The following is a 22,588-nucleotide window of genomic DNA, read 5'->3' as shown; positions in this document are numbered from 1 at the left end:
ACGCAAAGCATTTACCCCAACCTCCGCTCATCATCACACCCGCTGCTGGGATTCAGTCTTGTTCAACAAAATCACCGATGTAGGAGGAGAAAGGAATCAGGTTTTTTTTTTTTTTTTTTTTGCAGTAGTGACCCATCTTCTAAAAATGTGCTGTATTTACAGTGATCGCCAAAAATGTACTGGTTACATGTTGGGAGTAGCAGAGCAATGCAGGAGCTCTTTGAACACTGCAAGCGTTTTACAGTCAGAGAAACCTTTTTTTTTTCTTTCTTTTTTTTTAAACGTTTAACATCAAAGACATTTCCCTCAACATTAGTTTGTCCACAGCTAACTCCTCAGTACAGTTTATCATCTGTAGGCAGGTGGAGAGTGTGCGATGTGAGTTTGACTTGTTAATGGCATACCTTCTTCTTGGCATGGTGGGGGAGGGGGGGGGGTCCTCATCAGTGGTGTGTTTGTGAGGCATTAATAAATGCATTAAGGCACAGCAAGTGAAACTGATGCTGACAAGTCGTAGCAATGAGTTTGTGATCAGGGGATAAAAAGCACATATATGTTTAAAAAAAAAGAAAAGAAAAAATATGGATGCAAAGCAGTGCTATCTTTTTTTTCTGGTTTGTAATCTACAGTACCATGTGAACAGTGCACACAGGATGGAATTGCTTCACATAGTTTCCACTCTACATATAATATACACTCACTCTCTCGCTCAGAGTCCTCACCCTGAACGAGGGGGGCAATCAACTTAAAATGTGCTCTGGTACACAACGTGTGGCTGCTCGCAATGTGTTGGGGTTGATTTCAATCAAAGGCCCCAGTGTTATATTTTCTTTACTCTGTAACACAAAAGGAAGTGGGGAGGGGGAGGAGGGGGGACTAGTTAAAACATTAAAGCTAATCTGCTTTGCAATAAATATAGAAACTTCAAATAAGTAGTAAGTGGTGCTTTGCAGAAGCCCACGTCATAGCAGTAAAGTCTCTGGGGAACCGAGTTACACACATTAAAATATCAGCTTCAATCTCCAATGTTCGCACAGTATAGTTGTTACTGTACAGATGTGTTGGGCTCTTTCATCTAAAACCATCCTCCAGTGTCCTGAAACTGCAGTGTCATGGGATGACCTGCAGGTGTCTCTGGTGTTTCATAACGTTACACAGGAGGCTGAATGACTCATGGTTTGCAGATATTTATTTTGATTGATGAATTAATCATAAGATGTATTACCTGCTGTGGTAGTAATTAATAATCTAGGTCATTTACCAATAAAATAAAACAAATATTTGCTGGTAAAAGATTCAAAAATGCCAAGAGATATATTGTTATATTTATATATATATTTACACACACACACACACACACACACTATATATTAAATTAACATTTTTGGTTGGTAGTCAGAATTAAGATTCTGTGCATGAGGCATCACTTTGGAAAGTGTGATGGGAATTTATCATTAGCTTTGACAGAAAATGACTGATTTATTGATTAAACCGTGTTCATTAAAAGGGGGATCAATAGTGGTGTGGCTGGATGTAGAGTAAATGAGGGTTTGGCCTTGTAGTGGAAATATAGGACTGTTTTACTCATGTTTCACCGCCAGCTCTAATTATAGAGCACAAACATGTCTCAGAGGACTTCACGACCTCCACAACCTACTACTCCGTCTTTTCTTAGGACTCCCCACACTCAGATGACTTAACATCTAATGTTTGAGAGGCCGTTATGCTGCTGAAACCAAATACATTTACCTGCATTTACCGCTCTGACTGAGACTGGATTCGCCCACGACACATGGAAGGAGTTACATATGTATTTATGTAACCATGTGACTCAGGAGCTGGTTTCATGTAACCATGCAGAGGGGGCCAGGAGTAGTGGTTGAAGGGAGGACGAGGCCCGGTCGGGGGAGGGGGCTTTGAAGTAAAATGAGTAGCTTCCCAAGAGAGAGTACTGCTATCACACAGATTCAACAGTATTAAAAGGCAAGAATAAATAAAATCTGCCAATTCACATAGTACTTTTACACTAAATTCTGAGTCCCAGATATTTTATAAAAATACCTCTTTTTTCTACAATAATTGATGACATAGTAAATACGGCTTAATGCCAGTGAAAGCTGCTCTCTAAACATGCACGGTATCGTAGGTAATCAAAATGTCTACCTCATAGACTAGTCTAACCCAAACGGCTGTCGGAAATCAAATGGCTTCGACTAAAAAGCGCTAAATCGTGTGACATGTCGTTTTAAGGCAAGGACATACTCAGAAGTCAAAGGAGCTGAGGGTAGATCTACATAGGAGTGGGTACGACTGTTGCCCCGACAACCCAGCTTGGACAAGCACAATGAAGGTGATCCTACGGGATGTTTCCATGGATGGATGACCGTGTGGCGGCGCCACAGACCCCTCCAGGGTCACTGGGCATCAGGCCATCCCTCAGCTCTGCAGCCGCTCCTATCCATGCACGCCAATGTTTTTTTGTTTTTTTTAACTCATCAACCTTGTTTCTCTCAACACCTCATTGTGCATAGGTAAGAGCCTCCTTGTCTGCGATGACGATATGGTTGACAGAAGAATCCATTTGCTACCACAGGCTCGCTGTAGGTTCCATATTGATGAAGCCGGGGTTCTTGCGGAGCTCCCAGTACATGTTGTTGGAGACCCACCGCTCCCTGTGATTGGCGTCCACCACTTTCCTGGAAGAAAAGACACGAGCCACAGTTGTAAGTTGATAAACCAGAAGAAAACATGGAAGCACGATCGTGCTCATGTCACCCTGGCTGCCAAACATGTTTTCTGTAAGCACAAAAAAACCTGCATACACACTTTCCTGAACACACACACACTAGTGCACAAAGAGCAAAACTGAGGCAACAGAGAAGCCTCATGAACTCAGCTGAGTAACCCATACACATGACAAACATTGAGGTGGGAGTACATTTTTGTGGTGGAGCTGAGAAGATGTGGACAAACCATTTACACTTTTCCTGCTGCCGCCTTCATGTCTTCTATTCTTATTGTTGTAGATATTATTTTGATCTACTTTATGTTTTCTAATCTCTCAGAACATTTGAGGTTTTTAATGTTAAGAGCCACATCCACCAAGTCATTGCGCTGGAGTTAGGGCGCACTCACACTAGGGCCAGTTGTTCCGTACCGTGCTGAAGCCCGAATGCCCCCCCTCCCCTGTCCCCCGCTGGCCCGCACTCACACTACCTCGAACCCAAGCGTGCTGAAGCACGGTTGCCTCCGACTATACGTCATCACGTTGATATACCAACACGGCGGATGCGCTCTGACTGCAGAAAGAACGGCGCTTTGACAGTTGTCATGGTTATCTTGAAGTTTAATCAAAGCGGCGTTAACTAGCGATGTTTACGGCGCGACGTAATCGTTAAGTGACTGTTGTTTACATGCGGTTGCAGACACGTGGTGGAGAACGAGCCGCAGCGTATTACGTGTGCGCATTCCTGGCCAAGCGTACCGTGCCCAAGCACACCTCTCCCAACCGAGCCGGACCAGGGAAGTGTACCGTGCTCAGGCACGGAACGCTTGCACTCACACTACCAATAGAATCCGGACTTTAGGGGGCAAACGTGCTTGGGCACGGTACGATTGCCTAGTGTGAGTGCACCCTTAATGTACAATAGTACTAGGTTCTTTATATTAGTATTTTATTGTATTTATTGTCCTTATGTGTGAAACGTAGCCCTGAAGCAGGGGCGGAGTGGCCATCGGGAGGACCGGGAGATTTCCCGGTCGGCCGGCGGCCAATAAACCCAAGTGAGCCGGCCCGCAAGCTGCTCTGCGTGGCCGTGTGGTGATCATGAGTTAAAAGTAACTATTATCACAAGTCCCCACGATAATCTCCAAGCTCTACCTCTATACCACGTTCTTAATCCACCCATTATTTCTACCCCTTCATGTCTCTCTACCTCTCACTCATGGTTGCGATAGTGAATCAGACTCTCATCAATCCAGCCTACTAAATGATTTTTGTTTAGCCTCCTATCTTTATATAATTATTTTACTTCAATGTTACAAAACCTCCATGACCACAAAATATAAAATAACCAGCAATTTAATTAGTTTGTTTGTTCTTAAAGTAATGTAGAATGGTGCAAAGCCTCATGGGAAATGCGTCAGCCTGTCACTGTGAAAGTTATCATTAAACTAGCAGCTGCGGCTAAAAACAGAACGACTCACGGAAGCTACCCAGCAAACCTGATCAGTCCTGCCCGTGTGTTACGTTATCTATAAGTTATATTAATTTAACAAGACAACAAAGTCCGTGCTTTACTGTAAGTGGGCCAGGGGGCGGCGGTACGCGGACCGCGGTACCGTTACGAGCCGGAACCTCTCACATCACAGCAGCAGCTGCTCTGTCTTCTCCATGGGCACCGAGGCATGTTGGTGAGTAGGACGAGACCCGAAACGAAACCGTGGCGTTTGCAGCGCATAGTCAGTAAAATCAATTTGTAGAGTAGTTGAGAAGGGGGAAATAAAGGAGTAAACATGACTGGATGTAATGTTATGGTCAGCAGTGTTAAGTAGGCTAAATCTGCTTGGGAGGCACTAATTGCAGCTCTTTCACATTCTGTATTTCTGTAATTTCTTTCTTCTTCTTTTTTAGCTAGATAAAAGTAACAATGTGTTAAAATCATGGTTAAAATGCACCAGAATATGGGAAATGGTGTAGCCTTTACAAAAAAGTTTCTGGGGGAGGACCCCCAGACCCCCAATTAAGTTGTTTCACCCACATTTTTTTTTTTTTGCTTCTGGCACTCATATATTTTGCCATATGGAATGACACATAGCTCTGTTTGAGCGGTGAGCGGTACAGAAATATGGTGTGTGTGTGTGTGTGTGTGTGTGTGTGTGTGGGGGGGGGGGGGGGGGTTGGGCCGATGGTGGGCCGGTGCGGTCAGAATTTTCCCGGTAGATTTTGGTGCCCCACTCCGCCCCTGCCCTGAAGGAAGACAATTATACTCCTCTATACACATTGAGTGCTGCCTGTTGTGTATGGCGAGAATGACAGTAAATTCAACCTTGACAACAATAAAAACAATACAGCAATACGATATGTGGTGAGACGTAACGCACCACATACACATGAAAGCACGCACTGCAGATGATGTATTGTATACACAACGTGATTATGGAGCAATCAGACGACAGCGTGATGAAGGTGGAAGAAATAAGGTGAGAGACAAATAAGAATAAGTAGGTTGTTTGCAAATTTCACTACAGTGATGTAAATGTCAGATCGATTGTACATTTACACTTTATTTTGATTAATTGTTGTGAATGAATTATATCTTACTTATTTAGATAGCAAGGGTAGTTTAATTCCCTTTTTCATTCTACTGATGTTCTCATAAGGGATTGATTCATAGATTACATTTCTGAGGTTTATTGATGAAGAATGAGACAGTAAATGATGTTTAACAGACACATGCGATGAGTCAATGGGTGTCAACGGCAACAACAGCTGCTGTGGTGTTCTTGTAGGCAGAAGTGTTGATATTCAAATAAATACACGAAGAAATGTATATGAAGGGAAATATGCTGTCAAGTCTGAGAACGTGTAGAACAAGGTGCTGATCTCAAATGTTTAAATTTTCATTTGTGTAAACATTTACAGGTTTAAGATGTATTTGAGGTCAAGTGGTCACTTCAAGGTCACATGTGTTTTCTTACATCACAAAGTGACAAATCTGTCGCGTCGTCTCTAACACGTCTTGCATTCAAATTGTTGCAAAACTTGGAGCCGTGGAAATGAGACAGCAGAGCTTTTGCATCACAAGAAGTGTTGCAAAGGGGCATGAATTTGTCACAATGTGACAATGTGATTCAGCAGCACATTTGTGAACTCGGAGTGACCGACTCCAGAGGTTGTGATGACAGAGTTGTGTTTGTGCAGGAAAATAGATATAAATCTAAGTTTATGTTGAATTACACGTCTGTAGCCGTCACTGTGTTTGTGTTAACATCAGTCTACACCTTTTTTCTCTGAGCTTCCAGGAGTTTTTTGTTTATTTTGTGACTTTGTATATAGAACCGAGCGATGGGGACGCACAATTTTATGAATGTCTTTGTGTTTCCAGACAGTTTCAGTCATGAACCCACACAGAGGTTTACACACATCTGCCGGCTGGTCCCTGTGCTTACTTGAAGAAGCGTGGCTCCTGTTTGATGTTGTTCTCCTCGTTCCACTTCCTCCTGGCTCTCTGCATGTCCTCGATACGCTGCTTTTCGGAGGACGCCATCTCCAAGTTCCCTTCTTCAAGGTGCCTGCGTGACACAAACAGCATTCTCAATCTACACAAATCAGGTAGCAACACAAAGAGCATAACGATAACTCAATATTTAAACTCAGCTTTTTTTTAGCTGGACATCATTGGCAGATTAGATAGATATCACACTGTTATCTGGGCTTATCAAGGCTGCTGAGAATGTGATGCTGCACCTTTGATCGGGCCTGAATCTGGCATCAGTACGCGGCAAGACGTCTTTCAGCTCGGGGCAAAGCTCATTCAGTTCAATGGCAAACCTGGTGAAGCCATAGTACAGCTCATAGTCTGTGGGCATGGATCCTGGCAAGGACAGAACGACACAAACAATCGGTTTTGACAGGTTAGATATCAATGTATTATATTTTGAATGCGTCAGAGAATAAAATCTAGTATAGCGCATATGTCTCCCTGTCTGTTCCTTAAAGTCTTTCAGTGGACCAGTAAGACCAGACACACGATGCCTACCTGGCCTCCAGATGCATTTAGCAGAAGGTGGGACACCACAGTAAAGGCCCTCGTGCCATTTTCCAAAAAGCCTGTGGATGACTTTTCCTTCTTGATCCATCACGAATCCTTGAACCTCATTTACATTTGAGCTCCAGTAGTTTCCCTAAAAAACAAAGACAGCGCTGTTAGCTCAGGTGTATCCTATGAGGCTTACCTTACCACGTTGAATATGCTAATTTATTTGAGAAGCAAATATTATATTAAAATATGTAGTAGATCGTATTTAGGACTGATGATGTTGTGTTTCAGTTAATCTAACACTTATATTCTGTAACCTTTTCAGCAAAGGTTTAATTTTATTTACAAATGTCAGGTTTTTTTTTTTTTTTTTTTGCCTGCAAGAAACAGAAAGTGTCAGTTTAGCAAAAACATTTCATTCAATTCAGTTCAATTTGTTCAGTTGTTTTATCCATACAGTGATCTCTGGCCCAGGTCATGTTAACTGAATATTCGGTAACACTTTACTTGAATAGGTATTCATAAGATTGACATAAAACTGTCATAACCATGACATAACAGCTGTCATAAACATCAATGAATACTTATGACAGCTGTCGTTAAGTGTCATTCGGTAAGTTATGTCACCTTTGATGCAAAGTTGACATTATTTGAGATGTCCTTGTTATGAGAACTTGACATCATTTTTTAAAGTTTGGCAATTAGGTCTGCTATGACAATTTAAATTGTCTTTATGTCAAGTTTAATTTATTTTTACTCTTTTGCTACTTGAACTGTGAAACGGGCATGAAGTTGCCCTGTGTGGTGATAAAAAGGCCTTAAAATCTTAATTTGGTGCAGACTGCAGGAACCCTGTGATGGCTGATGAGGGGGCTCTGCTGTACCTTGACGAAGGTGAGCTTGCAGAGGCAGGCACTGCTCTTTGTGTTTCTGATGGTGATCTCCCCGTAGTGTTCGATCCACCGTCGGCCACTGAGGATGTTGTGTACACAGGTTGTGACTTTGTTCCATTCATATTGATCTCCAAACCTAGGGAGTAACGCAATAACAGCTGATCAGCCCGAGGTGCTGCTGGTGAACATCATAAGATCTGAATCCTCATTCTGTTCAGTTTAATATCCGTTTTATATCCACACATTGATCCAGAGGAAAAAAGAAAAAAAAAAAAAAAAGGAGCCTATTCTGTGGTCCCAGATTTTCAGCGTTCATGTCTCAATGATTTTGTGTGATATAAATAGCATTACACGCCTCCTCAAACCTCCCATTGAAGGACATTATTCATGGCCTGCTTCTCCCCGTGGACTCCTCTGCAGCACATGGATGGGTGAGACATTTGTATTTTTAAGAGCTGTCACAGCACAAGTACAGCACCGGTAAAATAATTTGTTGTCAGGTTTGAGGGGAGTCAACCAGCCACACACAGCTGGTGTCGACTCTCATATATCAGAAAAAACAGTTTCTCTGTCGTAATTATAATTTGGATGCTAATGTGAACACAATTTAGTCACAAAATGGTGATTACAATAATATGGACGACAAGGAGGAAGCATCAGAAACGCTGTTAGGTTTAACAGCTACACAGACCATCTGGATCAAAGTTACCTGGGAATCATGAGATTCACGGTCCCGACAGGTAAAATCTCCATCGATTTCCCCCAGAATTTGTTTTTCCATCTCACATCTGAAAAGGAAAAGAAAAAAAAAAAACTCATTAGAATTAAAGAAGAAAGCACTGACATTTTTTTTTCTCAAATTATAAAAAAGGTAAAATAAGCTATCTCTGTTTCTTCTGTAAACAGTCAGCTGGATATTAAAAAGGCTAACTGAGTCATGTCGGCGCCTGTGATAAGCCACAGCTCCCATGAGGAGGATCCCTCACTAATTAGTCAGGTAACCTACCTTGCCAGAAGGTGAAGTTCTTAGACTCACAGTGGCAGGCGGAGATGGGAGGGTGGTGGCTCACCTGTGAGACGAGATCAAATAAAAACTCTGACAGCTGTTGTTGTTGTTATTGAGTTTACACATTATATACATATATTACATAGTCATTTTTCCAAGCAAAAAAATTCTACTCCTGAAACATTGACATGTTGTCGGTTTTATCTGTGATCGTGACCTGAATATTTCAATCAGTCACCTTCACCTTTGGGAAATAATTATAAAGCACATTTTTCTCTATTTAGACCAAACAAATACTCAATGGATCAAGAAGAAGATCAATGAATAATGGATATGACCGTTAAGTGCAGCTCTGGTTAACTGTACACCCAAGTTATCAAGAGTGCAACCTTTAAAAATTCAGTGTCATGTGAAACAGAGGTGCACACATGCAATTCAAATTAGAGTATCCTTGAATGATCTGATCACAGCGGGTTGACAAATGCAAGAGATGACAAAAAGATTAATTTGTCGTACCTGTTCTGAGAAAAAACAGAAGCCCTTGTCTTCTCGAATACATTCATAAGTCTCTCCGAGTAGCGGGTTGAATGGCTTACTTCCTGCTCTGTAGTAAGTGGATGAGTAGCCTGAGACGGCAAAAGCGGCGACGAGAACCTGTCGGGAGAGTCAAAACAAGACGGCCAATGTAAATGAGACAGGATTAACCTGCTCACATTAACAGGCTTTGAGAGGAGTAAGACAAACATTAGTATGCACTGGACACTATCACGAAGGACGAAGACAGAGAAAATCAGGAGGATCCGAGGTGAACAGCTGCATTGGAGCGTAGTGCCGCCTCACAGAGACGCCTCTGAGTCGAGGACTATTTATCCTGGCTTATGTTTGGCAATGTCACCTCATATATAAACAAATAGATGTGATGGACATGTAAATACAGCAGCAAAGTCAAGTTGAAAATTGTCTCTCCCCCCCCAAAGTCTGCTACAGAAGCAAAAGAAAGCAACTGGTCGCTCTGTGAGCAGCAGTGAAGGGTCACGCTGTTCAGACTCGACACCTCAGCTGATTAACATCTGATCCGACACAGAGCTCGTGCTGCATCTCGCCGACTTCTTTACCATGCGTTCGAAGGGATCCTCCGTCTCGGCGGCCTTGTCCAGCAGCTCGCTGTACTCCATCTCTTCGCACATGCGCTGCAGGGTGTTGAGGGGCTCGTTGAGCTCCACGGGCATGGACACTTTGGACAGGTCCTTGCCGATGTTGTTCCTCAATATGTTCCAGAGGTTGATGTTGCTGGTGTCGGGACACGGCGCTGGCAGGCAGGTGCGCCGCCCGTTACGGAAGGAACAGCCAGCAAAGTCTCCATTGGCCACTGGGAAATAAAAAAACACATCACCTCATTAACAATAAACATTATATCATGGAAACTTTGCTCTTAATAATAAAATAAGAGGAATTCTATTTATTATAGGAGCACTTTCAAAAATCTAGGACACAAGCTGATAAAAAAATAAAATCCAGAATCTAATCAAATGCAAAACTTTTTCGGGAACAATGGGGAAGCTGCAACAATGAGATGATTTATTGTTTAGTATCTGTTCATTATTGTCACTTTTCAATCAAAACTGTCAAAAACTCTTCACTTCCAGTGTCTAAATTTAGAGGCTTTTATTCACAGCTGCATCGACCTCCCACAGTTTTCTGTGTTCATTGCTTGGCACATAAAACAAGACTTTAAAACAAATGAGCTCGGGGCGTCGTATAGCTCAGTGGGTTGAGCAGGCACCCCATATACAGAGGCTATAGTCCTCACTGCAGTGGCCCTGGTTCGATTCCACCCAGCGGCCCTTTGCTGCATGTCATTCCCCCTCTCTGTGTCTCTCTCCAACCGTCCTGTCCATTAAAGGCATAAAAGCCCACAAAAAACAAATGAGCTCAGAATCAACTACAACAATTTAGATCTCAAATCTAGATAATCTAGATAAGCAGTCTTTCTTTCTACGAGATCATGGTCATAAGATGAAGAACTTGATGCAGGTGATACAGGATTTAAGTGATGTCAATTTCCAATAAATTTCAGATTAACCAAATTATGAAGACCCAAATTATATGGAGTAATCCTGGTGCTTATGACTGCTTGGATATCAAGTGTTGCCTTTATTCATGTGAAGTGAGAGTTAACTGAATATTTACAGCTGTTGATACGACTGGATAAAGGAGGACATTCAAAGTCATCACCTTGAAATTTCCATTTTCCTGACACTTTGTAGATGAATGATGAATCAGTTAATTGAGAAAATAATCATAATCAGCAATATTAGTGGAAATCAGGTGCAGGCATTACATTAACTCAACAGGATAAAATCAGCTAATCAAAATTAAAGAGAACATTTAAGTAAAATCGGGATGAGCTCCCTGTTAAAATCATGTTTTAAGAAGGAAAGTTTAATTTGGTTAATGCAGTCGTCTTCCCGAGGAGAAGTCATTCCAGAGCCTCGAGATAAAAAGGCTCTATCTCCTCAGGTTATTAGCCTGGCGCAATGCAGACGCTGGAACAGATAAAATATGTCTGCCTGAGGATCTCAGGAAGCTTCATACGGGCTGGGATGAGAGTAAAAAGCCAGGAACAGAGTGAGGATCCAGGCCACTAAACACAATCAATAAGATTTTAAAATCAGACCTAAAACACCAAAGGAAAGCCAGCGTGAGGAGGCCAACAGGTGTGATGTAGCTGTGATCTGTTGCTGGAAGGTTTACAGCTCACCTCATCAAACACACAGTGAAGACAGTGGCTCTGTGTGAAAAATGTGTAATAAAATTTTAATACTTTCTTTTATTTACTTTTTTTATGCTATTCCTGATTATTCCAGTCTCCTTGAAATGATACGACCAACCCCCCGTGTCCTTTTCCCCAGACGACTTCAGACTTGTACTGAAACCCGGTGTTTTCATCATCATGAGATATTATCCATCACTGTGTGGTATGTGACAAAGATGGAGGAGGGAGATCCCATCCCTGCTCACGCAGAGAGCTTTCATAAAGCCTAAGAGAAGCCCTTGGCACAGAGCAACACTGCAAAGTCAACTGCCTCAGCCGCACGGATAAATGAGCTCGCCAGTGCCAGAGCGCACGTCTCTGTGTGGGAAGCACAGTTGATCCGCTGAGCGTCGATCCTCTCCTTTATTATTATTATTATTACCCCCCTATTTCTAAAATAGAGAAGTACAGATGCTTGGTGTGGGGCTCGTGGAATTGGACCTACTTTGTCTGGAGACGTTATCAGTCACGCTGGCGTTGTCCTCGGAAATGTTATCGCTCACATCGCTGACATATGACTCATCGTCTGAGCCCTGTTAGGGGGAAACAGGTAGAGAGCGGAGAGTGAGTCAGTGCAGTCGAGTACAACGCAAACTCTGATCAGAACAGAGCGGCACGCGGCATCGGCTTCACACGCACACATACAACAGTCGCTGCAGTTTGCCAGTGGCTACCAAACTGCAGCAGTCATCGGCTATCTGTCCCACTGCAGCAGTCATGAGACGAGACACTGCAGCATTTTCATACTTTATATATAGAAAAACACAACGGGGCCACCGATGCCGCCGAAGACGAGCATATTGTTGCCACTTGATGTAATAGCCCTCTATTATAGTCGCCTGCTGCTAGTGGAGGTTTTGGCCCGCAGTCTAACACACACAGGTCTGGATGTGTCTGCTGTAAGGAGCTATAGGATAGAGATGGAGGCGGGTTGATGAATTTCCTCTGAGAGCAATCCCTCAACATGGGTCAATGCATGCCTGGGGAGCAACAATGCTGGATGGCTGTTCAGAGGCCACATATATTTGGATCAGGGTGTTCACGGGAGTTAAAAATGGGAACACGGCAGAAATGATTGTTTTGGGTGATGGGCTAAACTGCCGTTTTAACAAAGCTAGAGGGCTGCAAATCAAGAGACAGGGCAGTCAGAAGAGGAGTGTTATTATTCTGAGACACAACTGAAGGATTATGCCTCAGGGCAGATTTAAAAAAATGAAAAAATAAAAAATAAAAAGCCGTCCTGTGTACATGAGTTTGTTTGAGTTGCTGTTATAAGCTATCTCGGCTTTTCCTGCTGCCTTCATTAAATGCTGACTAATTTCTACACCACACCCAGCCATTACAGTGACGTTTTATCTGGCTTCCCAGCAGCAGGGCTACTTTAACAAACCCCCCCCCCCCCACACCCCCCCACCCCCCCCACACACACACACAACCCTCCACCCCTCCCTCCCCTCCTTTTTGAGCAACTCCTGCTCATCCTCAGTCCATACCGCCGTCTCAACTGTCCCCCTCCGTTATACCTCGTTCTCCGACGAGCTAGCAGACAGAAGCACTTCCTGGGCATCAAAGAACTCCGAGACAGACTCTGACATGGACAGTCGGCTCTCATTAGAGGCCTGCTGAGTCAGAGGGATCCCCATCTGTTCGCCGGCCTGCGGGCAAACACATGCAAACACACGAGACGTTCACTGTTCCTTGCTCTAGTGACAGTTTTAAGAACCAACACAGACCCGGACAAACACAAAACACCACGAGAAGACAACATCGTGCAGCATGTGTATCCTTGCCAGAGGGCAACCTCCCATCCATTACTAATTAGTCATTTTTTTCCATTAACCTTGGTGTCAGGTTCTGCATAAAATAATGATCTATTAAGCTTACCTGCCAGAGTGTACTGGAAATACCATCAATCTATAAGGACAGGAATCAATACTGCAATTGACAAACGCAGGAAGCAAACACTCCGACTACCTGGCCCGGCCCCGGAGGGCTCGGTGTTGTAGCAACACAGGGGTCAGAAATTAGCTCCATCAGTGACAGACTGACCACAGTGACCTACCTCATCAGGCGTGGAGATGATGTTCACGCTAACTTGTTCATTCAAGACAGATTCAGAGTGGATGCGGTTGAGTCGAGTGCGAAGCTCTGCGTTTTGGGACAGGGCCTGGACGACAGAGAGAGTGGATTGTTTTTCTACAGCCCATATGAAACAGTTTGTTGATATTGTGGCATGACACAGATGTACAGAAAAATCTCTTGCAGGAATGTTTGTGTGCCTGGTTTTCATCAGTGGCTGGATGGATTAAATGATCTCACTCTTTGCTACACCTGGAAAACATGTGTGTAAAAAATATGTACTCTAATCCCCAGTACATCAAAAGAATATCAAAAATCCACCTTCTTACTTTGTTCTTTTTAGTTGTGAAAAATGCTATTAATTTGACCAATTTATGTATGATTATAAGTATAATTAAAAGTGTCATGTTAGAAAAGACACAAAACCTATGGGAAAATACAATATGATTCATTAACAAAGTATTTGGGATAGATTTATCTCAGAGCCCTGTTTTATGTATTTTGGGTATAATAACAGAGGGAGTAGAGTTATCACTCCAGCAAACTCTATAGTGTAGATTGACCCTTACTGCTGGGTGTAGGATTGCTCTAAGACACTGGAAAACAAAAAAATATTATACAATTTAATGAATGGCTGGAAGAAATGAATAAAATAGCCAGTTACGAACAACTGATTTTCAGACTTAACAATAAGGAGGAGATATTCATGAAACTATAGGGTCCCTACATGAGGCTTGTACGAGATGGATGATTAGAGGGGCACAGGGGATGAATTTTTATGTGGATGGGTGCTGTGTCTTGACTGTGACAAAAGTATGATATGTGGTGGGGTGGTGACTGTGGGTGGGAGAGTCAGGAGAGAAGCTGGAGGTGTTAACCATCATGTTAAGTTACTCATTAAGCAGCTACAAGACTGATGATGAAGAATATTGTTATAAATTAATAAATTATAAATAATTATAAATTAATAGATCTTTAAAATATTTGTTTAAAAAAGGGTTAGAGTATTTTAGCCTCTTTCAGCTCCTTGTTTTGGTTTTAAAAGGACCACATTTAGACTGTTTTGGTTTATTTTCACAACCAGCTGTTGAGCACAGTGAGGCTATTAGCATCTAAAGATACAAATATTTTTTCCTAGGAACTGGTGGAGACCAACATCAGAGCTAAAAAGGGAAAGTCAGGATCGGAACGACGCAGCACAAATTAGCCTCATGGTTGTTTAGGTGAGATAATAACACACAGCTAAAAGTTGGGTTTGCAGCTTGTTAACACTGTCACCACAAAATATTGAATGCATGTTAACAAGTACAATAAAGTATTAAAACAAAAAACATTATTAAGACAATAATTCCTACTGCCTCCCGAGAGGGATTAAAATAATTGACATCAGCAGATGTAGCCATAACAACCACGACTCCTGACCACCAACTTCCCACAGAGCTTTGCGATTAACAAACCTGACCTCCTGCCTGTGACAACATTGTCACACAAGCATCCAATTAAGCACAAAGCAGAGATAAAGCGGCAGAAACATTTCACTGAAACACGTCAACTGTTAGCAGAGGAACCGTCCAATTAAATCACTGGGGTAGAGAGACAGCCCCAAGGAGCACGGTTAATGAACTACTGTGCACGTCTCTCTCTCTCTCTCCCCAATTAATACAGGAAAAATATGATTGGACTTCTCACGACTCACTTCTGTTCTCATCTCAACTCATCATCTTTTTTTTTCTTCTTTTTTTTAAAATTGTGATTACCATGACTGCTTGGAATAACCTGCAGCGTGTGTGTTTTATCCGACAGCTCGTCACAATGAGCTTATCTCATAACACGACAACTACAAAATGAGTGAGAGTTTAAAGACACCGAAGCACCACTGCAGTAATTCTCTGAGTAATTATATGTTAAACAGCATCAGACTGAGCATTAAGAATATAAAGTGGCAAAAGACAAAAGGTTTCGATTAACTAATAGCTCGACTAACAGTCTGAGGGCAGAGGCATCATGAGCAGTGGTTAAAAGCGGCTCATTACCTGCGACAGAGACTTCCTGAGGGAGTTGATCTGGGCCGACTGGTCCGACTGCTCCTGGTCGGACAGAATCTGTTTGATCCTTTCTTTCTCTATGGCCACAGTGTTGAAGGCCGACTTCAGCAGAGAGTGGACTGTAGGGACAGAGCAAGACGGTAAAAATGAAGATCAGCCCCGTCCTTTCACAGTAACCGTTTCCCTTGGTTGCTCAGTCACCATCATCATTATCCTCGAAAACACTCTGTGAACCTCTCACGTCTATTTTCTTCATCATACATTTCACGTAGCTGTAACTTAGAAACTTCAAAAACTGCTTTTAATGCCTGATTTTAATCCTGTGCTGCTTTGCACCCCAAATGTGTCTCAGCTCTACTTTGGCACGAAAAATGTCTTGAGTATCTCAGCGAGAACTCCACATAATTGTATAACAATTTTCAAAAATACACTGCATATAGAAAGTCTTCTACTGTACACTCAATACCCAAATGACTAAGCAAAAACTGAATTTGTTTGTATTTATTAGGGAATGAAAACTGAAATATCACACTGACATAAGTATTCAGAGCTTTTACTGTGACATTTGTGAAGAAGGACTCAGGCCTTTGGAAAGAGAGATGATCAAGAAGCTAGAGGTCACTCTGGCTGAGCTCCAGATGTGTTGTGAGGAAAGTGAGAAACCTCTTTACTGACCTGGGCTTCATGGCTACATTATGAGCTCCAGGTGGAAGTGAAGTTTCAGGCTGAAATAAACAAGATTGTCTGGTCTGATCTGATGACAACTCAACTGAAATGTTTGGCCTCACTTGTCCTTCCGGAGGTTTGTCCCACCTCCACACAGGATCTCCTGAGCTCAGCCAAAGATCCCCCAGTGTGTTTGGCTAATCTGCGGATTTGTTTGAAATCTATCTAAACATCAGACCGCTTGTGGTTAATGTCCTTCTTTTTTTTTTTTTTTCCGCCGACTCATGACTTCTTTGAGTCCACCATTATCATAACCGACAGAAACTACAGCCTACACTGCTGTAGGAAAATAAGATCCATTTTGTTGTAAACTCGAGAGTTGTCCTTTAAGATTTACATATGTAATGGGGCATTGGGGCATATCTCGCCTGATAACACCCTGGTAACGCTGCAGCCATGCAAACCGCCTGCAGTGCCTTTACCTTTCTGGGCGATGGTGCAGAATTCCTCCTGAAGTTTAATGTAGTCACTGGCACACTCGACGCTGTCCGTCAGCCGGGAGACAGGGGGCTGAAAGTCCACCAGCTCGGCACACAGGTTGGGGTTGGATGAGTGGAGGCGGACAGGGGACATGCTGGCAGACAGAGGGACCTGCAGAGAGACGGGGACCACACAGGACCGGTCAATCACCTGCAAGGCACAAAACTGCTGATGTGTTGTGTGTCTGACATCCAAAACACAACACAGACAAAACACGTCTGCTCGTCGTTGACTACTTGTCGTAGTTATAGAAATGTATATGGTAAAGAGGCTTTATTCTGTCACTAATTTCGGGAGTTGGTTCAAAAAACACAACGGATAAAAACACATTTAATCTTTTCAGGAAGCACAGATTAATATATTAAGTAAAATATGGGTGAATTAGCAATGATGGAGAAATCATTACTCAGGCAATGACACACCACAGTAATAAGTGCCAATTGCAGTGTAGAATAATTAAACAGCAAAAAAAAGGAAAAGAACAAACGCACAAAAGAGGACAGAAAAAAGGTGAAAAACTATTTTGTCTCAGCTGTGCCTGTGTTACAACGGGGTACAGAGAGCAACGATTTTCATTTAATGGAGCTGAGCTGTTGTTATTTTTAGCTAAGCGGTCTGGTGTACGTGTTGTTCAAGACTCGAAGATGTTCAGTTTATGGAAAGGTGCAGTATCTTCACATCTGAGAGGTTTTACCACTTAATTAATTGATTCTATGTTATAATCAAATTGTATTGTGTATGTGTTTGGGAGTAATAGAAACAGAGTAGAAATGTAGAAATCTGGTACCTGCAGCTGGAATTTTGCGTCTTTGCCGACACTTTTTGTTCTCCATCTTCTGTTCAAGCGCTTTTCTTTCTTTGACAATTCTACGCAATTGATCTTTGTGGGGCGCGTGGATGAAAATATGAAAAGCGTGGTTAATAGGACAAAACACATCACAGAGAAAGCAAAAAAAATAAAAGAAAAAGAAAAAAGTTAACGCACAGACATAAGACAACACTACCACAAATGAGTTGCAAATAAAATTTAGAGGCAAAATGGAATGTGTGGTGTTAAAAACACATTTCAGCCAAAAACTATGAAACAAACAAAAAAACAAAACTTTGATTAGATTTATATCTGTTAGAGAAGTCGCTGCTGCTGATTGGTTCCCATCAGTGTAGACAGGTAATGAATGCTGAATGCTACATCATTAACAGGCACACACACACACACACACACACACACACACACACACACACACACACACACACACAGAAAACACACACACTCCACACTGCAGTGTAGAGAGAAACCTCTGAATGAACCAACTAAATTGCTTCTCCTGCTCTCTCTGCTGTATCCATGGATGTGTGTGTTTCTGGATGTGCACGTGTGTGTGTGTGTGTGTGTGTGTGTGTGTGTGTGTGTGTGTGTGTGTGTGTGTGTGTGTGTGTGTGTTTTACCTGCATTTCTGTAAAATTGGGCGCTGACTGTGTCCTTTGTAGAATCTCCAGACTCTGCAATAACCGGCTCAGCTCAGTCAGGTTGGACTGGCATCGTGCAAGCTCTGAAAATAAAATTCACACCCACGCGCACACACATGCATTCATTGTTATGTGTCATGAAATAGTCATCAATCCTCTGCTCAGTGGTTCCGAAAGGACTTATCCTAAGGCCCGAGGCTTGATTTAATCCACTCTTTTGTAAAATCAGATTTGTAGCCAGAATAAGAAGGGAAAATTGCGCTTACCCTCTGCACACTTGTCCATCTCCTCTGATTCCTGCAGCCAAGCAACCACCTTGCTCTGGCCGTTACTGTAGGAGGCGGGCAGGCTGCTGTTGCTGCTGTTGCTGGGAGCCACTGGCTGCCATGGCAGGCTGCTTGGCTTGGCCTGCTGTGATGATACAGGAGCACACACGGAGTAAATACACATCATCTGACGGGGGGTGTGGGGCACTTTTACAATGGAATGAATCTAAATCAATAGACACGATTGCTCTCTGATGCTAGAAAGATCGGAATTTAGGTCAGTAAGTGTTTTTGACAGAGACGAACGGAAAAGGTGCTGCTCAGTGAGCAAATCTCTGTCAAACTAAAACATTTCATCATCAGGTCTGTCAGGGACTTTTTGTGTCAAAAAGCTCTGGCAGTCTGGGTTATGGTTAAGCCTTTGTGTCTTCAGATTCCTTCTTTAGTGGGATTAAGTCCAAGATCCAAAATTGCAATTCATTATTTTATGAATTGATAAGAATGCTGAGCCAAAAGAAACAAATATTTGACACTTTGATAAATGCCTTCATTTGGACAGCAGAAAATTCATTTTCAGCACATTTGTGGACAGACAAATTTCACAATTTTATTTGCATGAATCCATTTCACCACATGGCTCTGTGCTGCCTTCACCACTGCACCTGCAGCAGCTGCAGTCAGTCTGTTCACCAGCCTACAGTGAGGGAATGCTTGGTCCCAGTGGCTCTCAGCTAATGTGCAACTGTATGAATATGCATGGAAAATAATACGCTCTTGGATTTTAAAAAGATGGGGAGAATGTAGAAATATTACCCTGCAGAACCTTTGTTGCAGATCTCTAATATCTTCCTTCTAAGGTCTCCATTATAGCAGTCAAATTTGACTCTAAATCTGGAGTTTTTCATTTCAGCTGTTCTTCTGGGAGATCTCATCAGGCTGCAGCCAGCTGCTCTAAATCCAGATCCTACTGATCACCTCTAATGGCCTGTATGAGGTGCACGGCATCAGTCCCAGGAGAACATACAGCACACTCCACCCTCACACACCTCAGACAAGCACCAGAGCTTCACACTAACCTGGTAACAGTCTAGACAAACAACCCTTCCTGTTATTATCACCTGGATGCAATTAACCGTCCAGTCGGCTTTATTCGCAGCTTTCACGGCCATTAGTCTGACAATTAGCCACATAATGCAACAGACAGGACACAAAAACAAGGCTTCAAATTGCACTGACATGAGCATTTCTAATTGTCACGCTGAAGTACACTGAAAGGAAATACCACAAATCCAGGGATGACAAAGTATCAGGTGAGGGAGATCGCAGCAGCACAGAAGCAAACACCGTCCTGTCTGACCACAGAGCCTTCCTGTGATTACTGCGGATGTTGTGTGAATTTTTACTTCCTCTCTTCTGGATGATATTTTGGTACACTATCCTATTTTCCAACAAAAAAAAAAAAAAAAAAAAACAGAACTAGGCAATCTCTCATTCCCCATGACATACCCTTCTTGAATAAGTAATTGCACTCTGAGCAAAGAGAGAAACTACTTTAAGCCTGAAAGCACAGAAGTATGAAAAATCGTCAGATCGGTCTGTTAAGAAGAGTTCATATCGACATCAAATCTGTGCAGTGCATAATTACACCCATTACTTATTACAACCAACTTCCAAACAAGGGTCATTACCAGGTTTTAAGAGGTGTTTCTTAAAGTCCCCCTAAAGAGGCATTTTAAAATTTGTAAAAATGCTCTGCTATGACTATTTTTTGATTAAAATTGCTTTCCCACAAAAAAGTTGGTTAAAAAAACTCTCAAAGAGGCTAAAAACACGTCTACTACTTCTCCCTCATCGAAAAAGCCATGTTCTATGAATATTCATGAGTATGCAAATGCATCATGGCTTGCGCCCGCCCACCGCCACCAGGTTGCTCGGTAACGGCGGAGCGTGTCAGCGGGGGCAGGGGAGACGGAGAGGCGATGTCAAAACATGAGGTTTGCACTGAGATTCGAACCCTGGTCTCTCGCATTCAGGGTGGCAATAACGCCTCTCCGCCATGTCAACCAAAGATACTGTTGTTGAACATCTAGCTGTAGATTTGAAGTGTCACCATCACAGTGAACAACTGTGATGGTGACACAACTTGGTTGCTAGGGATTCTGACGTATTAAACCTGACTGGGTGCTGAAAACCTGAATCCAACTTTTTCAGACTCTGGCTTTGAAACTGCATTTTCAAATTTAAAATGCTCAGTTATGGCTGCATTAAAGACTTTGCTGCTGAAATGTCTTGTAGCAGAACCCAAACACTACATTGATGTTAATAATTTAAAAAAAAATCAATTTTGGGTTTAGGGGGTCTTTAACCTAATCAAAAGTTGAGTGGACTTTAAAGTCCCCCTCCCGCGACCCTTTTTGGTCATTTTAAAACCAGCTCATTAGCAATGCACATTAGCAATGCACCTCTGGAGGGTGGGCGGAGACTGCGCTGCTCTGCACCTGCCCAGCCACCTCCTCGCACCCCACCCCCCGCTCGCTGACAGCTGGAACATAGTCCTTGCTCTCGGTGCAAGCTGCTCTACCAGGTGAGCTATACCTGTTATACCTTGACAGCTACACCGAGCTGTCAAGCCTTTCACCTCTGAGCCAGATGCAGAGCGGGGCGGGAGCTTGTAGCACTAGTGCCCTCCCCTGGAGCTGTGACACGTCAGCTCCAGTCTCCCTGAAACTGCCAGTTTGTGTCTGCCATTGGTTCACAGCAGTTTGAAGGCAGAAAAACTCAGAAATGCAATTTTGCACTTCCTTTTCTGCTGATATGTCCTCTAACACAAGAAAAATGCCACAGGAACATGTGAAAAGCACGAAAAACACGATTTTCATGGGAGGGGGTCTTTAAGGTAGCGTTGGATCTTATGGGGTAGGAAACTCACCTTTGCTTCATGCACGACAGTCGCAGCAGGTTTGGGGGACTCCATGGCAGCTGGGGGAGGAAACGTTCGCATGGTGGCGTCCCGCGGAGATCGCACAATCTCGTTCTGCCTGTAGAGCCGGTGGTGACGCAGCTTGGACACCCATGCATCAAAGATTTCTTGAGATTTCACCTGAAGAAGAAGATGACGGAGAAATGCTTTGAACCGTCATCCTCTGACCTCTGTGTTAAAATAACACTGTATTAAGTGTACCCATTTGTGTTACCTTCAGGTGATAGATATGCTCCTCGGTGTCCAGGTCGATGCGACGGGCCCTCTTTTTGATGGACATGACTGAGAGGCCCACGTCAATGCTGCCATGAAGTTTGCCTTTCTGGATCTGAGGCAAGTAATACACAGTCATTGTAAATATGGTGCTCACATTATTGTATTTCTAACATTTACAACCAACGTCCTTCACACACCACCAAGCATGTCCTTTACTGTAAAGTTCATGATCCAAACAGTTTTAGTTTAAACAATTAACCTAAGTTAAATGATTTATCATTTGGCATACAGAAAGTGAGCTGGAATCTATTTTGTTTATAAATTATCATTTAAATCAGTGAGGCTACTTCTGCTGTTAAGAACCTGAAGAACCCTGATTAAAGCTATAAGACGAAACGTGTCGGTCTTATTAATTTTTCTTTCTTAGTGTTGCTGGAGCTTTTCTGTCCTTTTTCAAGTTTCTTCCGTTCTCCATGCACCTTGTAAGTTGGTGAAGTTGTGCCATATACCCCCACTCTGCTGCTGTTTAGTTGGGTGTGAGGAAATACTGTTGAGGAACTTAGCTACAGGTAATTTGGTAAAACATATATAGTTATGTACATGTTTGTGTCTAGGAGGAAAATAAACACACAAATGTATGTAAATTACAGTGACCAGATTATTTATTATCACACTAATAGAGTAATTAACCATTCAGTAACAAATGGTGCAATTAAGATTGCATAAATACAGGTCAACAAATAGTGAAGTGGTGAAACTTGACCAAAAAAACCGTCTAAAGTCTAGTACTGTAACAATTTCTGCTTTTACATGATTGACATGATGAAACTCATTTGGAACACAACAGCTTTTTT

General features: G+C 42.6%; 1 protein-coding gene across 2 annotated transcripts in view; it reads right to left on the bottom strand.

The window, feature by feature from the left end:
* Positions 1-998: 998 nt before the first annotated feature.
* Positions 999-22,588, bottom strand: part of osbpl6 (oxysterol binding protein-like 6) — a 38,941-nt gene continuing 17,351 nt past the window's right edge. The window contains exons 5-23 of one of the 2 annotated variants that reach the window (XM_083997428.1): positions 21,733-21,846; positions 21,468-21,638; positions 18,539-18,683; positions 18,252-18,355; positions 17,593-17,685; positions 16,748-16,916; positions 15,588-15,718; positions 13,538-13,642; positions 12,999-13,130; positions 11,921-12,008; positions 9,776-10,029; positions 9,177-9,314; positions 8,661-8,724; positions 8,364-8,442; positions 7,646-7,790; positions 6,762-6,906; positions 6,470-6,596; positions 6,172-6,294; positions 999-2,696 (exon numbers count right to left, since the gene is read on the bottom strand). In XM_083997428.1, coding sequence (XP_083853554.1) covers positions 2,585-2,696; positions 6,172-6,294; positions 6,470-6,596; positions 6,762-6,906; positions 7,646-7,790; positions 8,364-8,442; positions 8,661-8,724; positions 9,177-9,314; positions 9,776-10,029; positions 11,921-12,008; positions 12,999-13,130; positions 13,538-13,642; positions 15,588-15,718; positions 16,748-16,916; positions 17,593-17,685; positions 18,252-18,355; positions 18,539-18,683; positions 21,468-21,638; positions 21,733-21,846 — 2,439 coding nt within the window. In that variant the 3' untranslated portion in view covers positions 999-2,584. The remainder of the gene's footprint in view (positions 2,697-6,171; positions 6,295-6,469; positions 6,597-6,761; positions 6,907-7,645; positions 7,791-8,363; positions 8,443-8,660; positions 8,725-9,176; positions 9,315-9,775; positions 10,030-11,920; positions 12,009-12,998; positions 13,131-13,537; positions 13,643-15,587; positions 15,719-16,747; positions 16,917-17,592; positions 17,686-18,251; positions 18,356-18,538; positions 18,684-21,467; positions 21,639-21,732; positions 21,847-22,588) is intronic. The other variant, XM_083997429.1, reaches the window with a different exon arrangement.

The sequence above is a fragment of the Trachurus trachurus genome (genome assembly GCF_905171665.1).
Source record: "Trachurus trachurus genome assembly, chromosome: 21".
NCBI classification, from domain to species: domain Eukaryota; kingdom Metazoa; phylum Chordata; class Actinopteri; order Carangiformes; family Carangidae; genus Trachurus; species Trachurus trachurus.
This window is presented reverse-complemented; position numbering and strand designations above follow the sequence as displayed.